Source organism: Telmatherina bonti (assembly GCF_933228915.1).
Source record: "Telmatherina bonti genome assembly, chromosome: 19".
Classification (NCBI taxonomy): Eukaryota; Metazoa; Chordata; class Actinopteri; order Atheriniformes; family Telmatherinidae; genus Telmatherina; species Telmatherina bonti.
Genome location: NC_136617.1, coordinates 6,124,882 through 6,134,211, shown reverse-complemented (window position 1 = coordinate 6,134,211; position 9,330 = coordinate 6,124,882). Strand labels below are relative to the sequence as shown.

Here is a 9,330-nt window from a genome sequence, read left to right as displayed (position 1 = left end):
CTTTAGGAGGGTTTAATCCCCTGGCACAGCCTCCAGACGGGACTTTGGCTTCGTCCTATCTGCTGAAAACTTCAAACGGCAGGTGAGTCTGCAGAAATGCGCGTCGTCATCTCGCCTCTCACATGTAACACTGAAGTTTTAGAGAATATTTGCAGCTCAGTGTGGAATAGAAGCTACATATGCATTCAGGTTTTCATGAAATTACAGCTAATTCTTCCTTTTCTAGCTTTTACTCTGCATGTCTGAGCAGTGTCTTCTCCATGACTCCTCAGTATGTAGTATCTCTTCAAATAAACAATTCTCTAGTCAATGTTTTCTCAGCTTATGTAAGAGTCGGCTGGACTGTAGGTGGTCGTGTTTTCTGCATGATAAACGGTTTCATCGTTTTATCTGCGCGATATAAAAAGAGGAATCTATATAAGAGTAAACATTAACAAAGTGCAGGCACGTGTAGAGCTGCACCTTCACTAAAAGTTGGCAGAGATGCTTCCTCATGGTCACACATTAATCTCAAAGTTGGCTCGCATCGTTTTATTTGTGATTTTACTTCTTTTTTCTGCTCAAATTCTGTTAAATGTTAAACTTGCTGTTAAATAATAATCACAGTCACATGTTCCAATAAAAGACATAAAGCTGTTTCATGTCAACATTTTTTATTCTCTTTTCTTTTCCATGATTTATTGGCAAACCCAAGAAACAACAGAAAATATACTCCAGAGTTACAACAACTTGTACACAACCATTGTAGAATATTTCATGTAAAAAAAAGAAAATAGGAGTAGGAAGAAGAATTAATCTTATTAACCCTACCCCATCCTCATTTCAAAGTAAACCAACTGGATGGCATCATCTACAGCAAACACAAAGAACGAAACACAGGTATAAAATACTTTTTCTTTTTTTTAAACATTTATTTTTGTACATTTTTAGTATGTACTCTTTATATTTTAATTTAAATTGAAAAGGAAATGAACAACTTTTACAATCGCTTTTTAGAGCGTTTCATTGTTTCAAACCAACCACTGATTGAGGTTATTAAAGGTTATTAAAATCCCAATTTTTGTCTACTTGTTGTTTAAAATGTAAATAAAAACTATCTTATTAACGGTTCAACTAACGGTAAACAAACAATTCTCAGAAACTGAGAATTAGAAGGAATCTCTGTATGTTGGGGGGCGTGGCTGGATGTTAATGATTTTCTACTAAAACTCAGGAAGTCTTCCAGAAAAACGCGGTTCACCCTGAAACCCACAAAGGCAATTCAGATCCCATTCCTTCATTCATTCATTCCTTCACTCATTCATTCATTCATTCATTCATTCTCCAAACCACTTAATCCAATTAAGGGTTAGGGTTATATGAATGAATGAATCTCCAGCTTCAAGGAAGAGGAATGTAGAACAACTGCCGTTTTAGCCGGTTAACAGCATGACTTCGCTTTAGCCCACTTAACTCTGTTAGCTGGTTAGCTTGGTTAGCTCTTAGCTACAGGTAGGTCAGAGATGTAGACCGCCTGAGTCACTGCTACCCTGAAATGAGTAAAGTAAGACTAGAAATTAGTCAGGCAGTCCTGGAAATGAGTATAGCAGTCCTAGGAATGAGTAAATAATCTTTGGAGCAAGTCAAGTAGTAGTAGGAATGTCCTAGGAATGAATAATCACAGAAATGAGTAAAGTAATCAGAGGAATGTCCTAGGAAAAAGTAAACCAATCTTAAGAATGAGTGAAGTTATCCCAGGAGCAAGTAAACAACTCCATTTAGCCGTCATGAATAAATAGAACTCATTCGTTCATTCATTATCCAAACCACTTCATCAAATCAAGGGTCGCGGGGAGGTGGAGCCTATCCCAGCAGTCGCTCCACTAGAGGGGGATGATTGGCTTGGTTTGTCCCTTTGTGACAAAGCCGCCTCGTCACATTGGCTACCGACCGACATTACTACACACACACACACTAACGGACATTCCCGGCGGTTGTCTCCGAGACGTCACAAGGAACCCCGCGACACCGCTTAGCGCTGTATTCCTGAGTTCATTCTTAGAGGTAGCAGATTATTAGGGGTGTGCACTTATGTGGGCTTGTTACAGAGATAAATAGGGGTTGTTAACTTACCGCGTGTTGCCATGTTGTCCGAAGCCACGTCAGGCTGTGCTTAAGATGCCGCAATGAAACGCTGCATCATGGGGTTTATTCCTATTATATAGGGTTGATCATTGCAATATCGACGATGTTTAAATGTATATCCTGTGTGGAATGTCCCTGTTTCAACATTTGTGTACAGAACAAAAGGAATGGAAGGAAAAACCATGTTCTTTGGAATAGTTGAGAAGCTTCCTGTTAGGGGAGGAGCTTCAAGTTTATGAGGGACTTGTTCAGAGCAGAAAGGTGGAAGTAGGTTGGATTGAGTTGCAGAGCTGGAGTTTAGTGAATGTATAGTGAGAAACCCTCGTAAATATTGTAAATATTGTGGATATTGTACATATTGCACGGGACCACTGTACATATTATTGCACTTGGGAGGAGTTGGTAATAAACCACCTAAAACAAAACCACGGCGTCGCCATCATCATTGGGAACAGCAGAGAGAACCCCGTGACACCCTTGTAGGCTACAGCAACATGAAAACTCCCGTTTAGATTTCGTTTGGAGACAAACTTGTCTTAAAATCTGGTGAAACGCAGTTATTTATGTGAAGAAAATCAGTACGCTACAGCCAGACGTTCCAGTTGGAGCTCATTGTCTGTCCAACCAATCCTTCCTTACATCCGCAATTAAGTGTGAAGCTTGACTCTGTCACACTTGTTCCTACGCCTGCTGCCTGGAATCTGGGTGTCATGGTGGATGACCAGCTGACCTTTAAAGTCCATGTTGCCTCGCTTGCCCATACCTGCTGGTATACTCTCTACAACATCAAGAGAATCAGATGTACCTGACAGAACACATGACTCAGCTTCTGGTTCAGGCTCTGGTCATCTCACTTATCGATTACTGCAGTTCCCTACTGGCAGGTCTGCCTGCATGTTCTGTTAAACCTCTGCAGATGATCCAGAACTCAGCAGTGTGTCTGGTCTTCAACCAACCCAAACGAGCTCATGTCACTCCGCTGCTAATCGCTCTTCACTGGTTTCCGGTTCCCGTCTACCTTCACTCCCTAATCCAGACCTACACTCCCTCTCCACAGCTACGTTCCACCAGTGAAAGACGCCTCATGTTACCACCACGACGTGGGACTAAACCACCAGCCAGACTCTTTTCCTCTGTTGTTCCACGATGGTGGAACGATCTCCCAAACTCGGTCCGCTCTACAGAGTCCCTGTCTACTTTAAAGAGCAAGCTGAAGACTCAGCTCTTCAAGGAGAACTTCAACACTTAGTTTAGCTGTATTTGTTGGAAAGTTGGAGAACTTAGCCCAGTTCTTTGCAACAAACTTCATGGTATTAATTCTTTGTATTATAACATAGGTGATGTTATGGGGTGGGAAGGGTGAAAACAAAACAAACAAACAAACAAAAAAAAAAAGCCTGTAGGACTTCATGGAAGGATCTGCGTCCAACTGGACAGTCCACCAGCACCTTCCTACCATGTCCTCTACTGTTTGATTTCCTGCTTGTGTTGTTCTCACTCATATGTAAGTCGCTTTGGATAAAAGCATCTAAATGACTGTAGAATAGAATAGAACTGAATCCTTCATGTCCATGTTTCATGTTTTGAACCATTTGCATGTTTTGTTTCATGCCAGCAAACAGCCGCATCATGTCGCTGCTCACTCACCTGTTGGCGTGCCTGTTCGGCGTCGGCTCCTGGGTCTCCATCAATGGCTTGTGGGTGGAGCTTCCTCTCCTCGTCCCTCAGATCCCAGAGGGCTGGTACTTGCCCTCCTACCTCTCCGTCCTCATCCAGATGGCCAACGTCGGGCCCCTCTTCATCACCCTGATGCACCGTTTCCGGCCGGGCGCCTTGAGCGAGACGGCCGTCATATATGCGATCGTGGGCCTGGGCGCCGTGGCCAGCTTCCTGCTGGGTTTCTTCTGGAAGGAGACCGTGGTCGTCGCGGGAACTCCTCGGAGCGTAGCTCTTTTTGTTCTGACTTTCTTCCTCGCCGCTGTCGACTGCACCTCCTCCGTCACCTTCCTTCCCTTCATGATGCGCCTCAAGCCTCAGTATCTGACCAGCTACTTCATCGGCGAGGGCGTGAGCGGTCTGCTCCCGGCTCTGGTGGCGCTAACTCAGGGCGTCGGGGTCGTTCAGTGCATAAACAGCACGCACTCTCTGAACGCCTCCAACGGGACTGCAACCTTCCATCTTCTGGCCAGTTATCAGCCTGCGAACTTCTCCGCTGAGGTCTTCTTCTTCTTCCTAAGCGCCATGATGCTCGTCTGCCTGGCGGCTTTCCTGCTGCTGAACTACCACCCCGCCGTGGCCCGGGAACGGCCCAACGGCAGATACACCAACGGGGTGAAAGACCAAGCTCAGAGAGGCAGGAAGTGGGCGGAGCAGAGGCCCATGATGGATCCCTTCAGACCCGCCAACCAGAAGCGCCGAAGCGGCTTCGGCAGCGGCTCCTACAGCTGGATGCAGGTGGTTTACATCTTCCTGGTTCTGGCTTGGGTGAATGCTCTGACCAACACGGTGCTTCCCTCGGTGCAGTCCTATTCCTGCCTGCCGTACGGAAACAACGCCTACCACTTATCGGCCACGCTGGCCGCCGTGGCCAACCCGCTGGCCTGCTTCGTCGCCATGTTTGTCCAAGTCAGGTCAGTGTGCAGAAATACATTAATCAAGCTGCTCTGTGGTCAGATTCTGTTCCATCGAAGGCAATGAAGCTAAAAATCTTCACTTTCAGACAAAGATATATATTATAAATCAGATTCATTCACATGAGAAAGAGCATCTTAGAGAGGCAGAGTCTCTCAGAAGTAAAGATGGGTAAAATAGTTCTGTAAAGACTGAAGATTCCACCGTCTACAGGGTACAGTGTCGTTAAAATGAGAGAATTAGAAGGAATATCTGTATGCATGGGACAAGAGCAAATATTTATGCTGTCATTGACTACATTAAAACAGAAGAGCAGGTGCTGATGAAGACATTAAAGTCAAATAGTCTTACAACTCTAATTCCAAAAGGATTAAAGACGGTAAAATGTAAATAAACAAACAAAAACAATACCTGATGATGAAATTTTACAGTTTCATGGAAAATATGAGCTGATTTTGAATCTGATGCAGCAAATCAAGTCTGTAAAAGTTGGAGAATGGTTTTGGTGTCAAACTGAGACTAAAAACTGCTATTTTGATCATAATTCCATGTAAAAATCAGGTACAAAGAATCGGGGGGAATCTCTGTGTGCATGGGATAACAAAAGGATTACAAAACATTTAGTTTTTATTTACATTTTAAACAACTTCAACCTTTTATTTTTTAAAGGGCTTTCATGTTCCAGAAATAGGAAAAAAAAAAAAATTTAGACAGTAAAAGATAATCTGAGTTTAGTGGTTAAAATATAAATCTACAAATGAAAATATAAAATACGTTTGTAAAACCTTTTCACAGGAAAATGGGAAGGCATAGTTATAAACCTGTTAGTTTTGACTTATTTAAACTCAGATTTACTCATCCTTCATATCTGCATGTTTTTCAGAGTGCAGTCAGACGTTTTACATGGTTTGGACAGGCGTGTGTGTTCCGTGTTTCAGCTGTGTTTTGGTTTCATCATGCTCCACATGTTTCCAGGGGGTGAAAAGTCCAAACTGCCAGCTGTGCCGGTCCATGAAGAATGTACTTTGTGATGAATAAATGAACAAAACATTTATCTGCACAGCAGCTAAGCGGCCGAAAGAAGCCAGAAGCTGCAGTTCTCTCCTCGTCCACTAGGGGCTCCCAAAGAGTCCGTCCCATGTTAAATAGAAGTGTTTCATTCAATTTAGTCATTTATTTTTATTCTATTTAATTTGTATATTAGGGGGATGTTTTGCTAAAACATGAAGCGTGAGTCTCGTCCGTTCTCAGTTAATCAGTAAAAGTGGTCAGACATCTTGTTTCTGCTGTCTGGAGGTCGATCCAGTTTCAGCTCCACATTTCCAGGAACTTTTCCTTCCTGCTCTGCCTTATTGCCAGAACTGAACAGAAACTGAACCTCCACAGATCGCTGGTGTTCATGGCAGGTGTCACGGTGATGGGCAGCGCAGTTGGAGCTTACATAATGGCCATGGCCGTCCTCAGTCCATGTCCGCTGCTGGTGAACGAGGATTCGGGTGCTGCAGTCATCGTTAGTCCGCTCAGACTTAATTCTCTCTTTTCATCATGTGTGGGTGTTTCTGTCAGGTGTTCACCTCCCTCTGCTCGACAGGTGTTGGCATGGATTGTCTTCATCCTGTCTCTGTCCTACGTGAAGGTGATCATCGGGCTGATCCTGCGGGACGAAGGCCACAGCGCCCTCGTGTGGTGTGGAGCTGTGGTGCAGTTGGGCTCCCTACTGGGAGCCGTCACCATGTTTCCTCTGGTCAGTGTGTTCGATTACTTCTCATCAGGAGACCCCTGCAACACCAGATGTCCCTGAATGAGGGAAGAGGAGTCTCCACACCTTTCAGGCTAATTTATGGACGTTTTTCACCTTAAAAATCTGCCGAGTCGTTTTAACCTGTCCGACCTTCTCTGCAGCGAAAACATTGGTAGTTTGACTCTGATCTGGCAGTGGCATCCAAAAGTTTTAGTTTTGAGATTTTTCCTGTTTATGGATAAGTGTGATGGAGATTAAATGGTTTCAATTAGTCATTAATGTGAAAAAAAACATCCTGTTAAAATTATTACATGTATTTGTGAATAATTTCTAAGCAGTGTTGAAAAGGCAAAACTAGCTCTGATGAGGAACCGGGTCCCGTGCACAGCTGACATTCGCTTTGGCACGTGTTTTATGCTGGATGGCTTTCCTGACACAACCCTCTGCATTTAGCCGGGGTTGGGAGCAGCATAGGGGAGCAGGACTCGAACTGCTGACCGTCAGCTCTACTGCCTGAGCCACTGCGACCCTGAAATGAGTAAAGTAATTAAATTAGTCAAGCAGTCCTGGATATGAGTGTAGTAGTCCTAGGAATGAGTAAAGTAATCTTTAGAACTCCAGGAGCAAGTAAACAAGTCCAAGCAATATTCTAGGAATGTGTAAAGTCATCCTCCAAACCAGTAAAGTGATTGTGGAAACCAGTAAGCATTTTACAACAAGGTAAAGAGCATAAACGCATCAGAAACGGCAGCTTTTAGTTTCCAAGCAAACGTCTTGCAGGAGCCCAAATGTTCATTCCTCCTAAAGCTTTATGTTTAACATGTTTGTTTTTATTGGTTAGTTTGAACTTCTCATATTGATCATGTCCTGATCACTGAGTAACATGTTCTATACACTGTAATGATGTGTTTTAATCAGATTTATTTGAATTATGTTGTGTATATTTATATGATAAACAGTAATGGCATGAAGCTGAAACTCAGGCAGTGAAGCAACAAAAATCTTCTTTATTTTTGTTTTATTTAAATGTACGTTCTGCTACACAAACACACATTTTCATATTCCATAAGCAGTGTTTGACATAACTTCATTACTCAAATATCAAAGCCTCTAAATTTACATCTTTTCACTTTAAATGGAAGCTACATAAACACACGCGTGTTGTAATTGATTTCATAACAGCACGTGTACGACAGCACGTGTACGACAGCACGTGTACGTATTAGCAGGCTAAAACATGAAATGATGCCGATGGCTTTAAACTGGATGCAGGAAGGAAATTTTTAACATTCACAGATGGAAGAACTTTGTTACCAAAAAAAATGGTTTGGCGTGGATTAAATATAATTATTCACTTAAAAAAATGTAACTAACTAACTAACTAACTAACTAACTAACTAACTAACTAACACATGCGCAGAGTGACTGACTGACTGATCGACAGACTGACTTAACAGACTAACTAATCCACAGACTGACTAACTGACTGACCGACAGACTGACTTAACTATCAGACTCCTTCTGATTTAACTGACTAACTAACCCACAGGCTGATGGGCTTAACTAACCAACTAACTACTGCTAACTCCTTCTGACTGACTAACTCACTGGCTGACTGGGTGACTTGATTAACTTACCTGCTAACTAACTAACTAACTAACTAACTAACTAACTAACTAACTAACTAACTAACTAACCCACAGGGTGTCTGACTAACTAATGGGCTGACTTAACTAACTAACTAACTGACTGACTAACTAACCCACAGACTGATGGGCTTAACTAACCAACTAACTACTACTAACTTCTACTAACTACTGACTAATGGGCTGACTTGACTAATTGACTAACTAACTAACTAACTAACTAACCCACAGACTGACTTCACTAACATACTCCTTCTAACTTGACTGACTAACTAACCCACAGGCTGATGTGCTTAACTAACCAACTAACTTCTACTGCCTTTTTCTGACTAACAAAGTCACTGGCTGACTGACTGACTTAATTAACTCACCCACTGGGTAACTAACTAACTATTTTAACCGAATGACTATCTGACAACAGGGTAACTGACTTACCGGCTGACTTAACTAACTGACTGACTGCTTTAACTGAATGAGTAACTAACTAACCCACTAGCTAACTGACTAACTTGCAGGGTTCCATGATGGTTTAATATTTATGATTCATTCATTTGGTGGAAATCTGAACCAGCAACTTTCCAGTTCATGAACAACCAGAGCGACTCCTTCCTCCATCCACCATCTGTCAATCATCCACATCCATCCACCATCTGTCAATCATCCACATCCATCCATCCATCTGTCAATCATCCACATCCATCCATCCATCCACCATCTGTCAATCATCCACATCCATCCACCATCTGTCAATCATCCACATCCATCCATCCATCTGTCAATCATCCACATCCATCCATCCATCCACCATCTGTCATCCACATCCATCCATCCATCTGTCAATCATCCACATCCATCCATCCATCCACCATCTGTCAATCATCCACATCCATCCATCCATCTGTCAATCATCCACATCCATCCACCATCTGTCAATCATCCACATCCATCCATCCATCTGTCAATCATCCACATCCATCCATCCATCTGTCAATCATCCACATCCATCCATCCATCATCCATCTGTCAATCATCCACATCCATCCATCCATCTGTCAATCATCCACATCCATCCATCCATCTGTCAATCATCCACATCCATCCATCCATCCATCCATCTGTCAATCATCCACATCCATTCATCTATCCATCCACCCATCATCCATCCATCCATCTGTCAATCATCCATCA

The 9,330-nt window shown here is 42.8% G+C and overlaps 1 protein-coding gene across 1 annotated transcript in view; it reads left to right on the top strand.

The window, feature by feature from the left end:
* slc52a2 (solute carrier family 52 member 2) overlaps nt 1–6,556 on the top strand; it is a gene marked incomplete at its 3' end in the record, with an annotated part of 22,716 nt that extends 16,160 nt beyond the window's left edge. The window contains exons 5-7 of the mRNA XM_079259244.1: nt 3,740–4,760; nt 6,142–6,265; nt 6,347–6,556. Coding sequence (XP_079115370.1) covers nt 3,740–4,760; nt 6,142–6,265; nt 6,347–6,556 — 1,355 coding nt within the window. The remainder of the gene's footprint in view (nt 1–3,739; nt 4,761–6,141; nt 6,266–6,346) is intronic.
* Nucleotides 6,557–9,330: the final 2,774 nt, after the last annotated feature.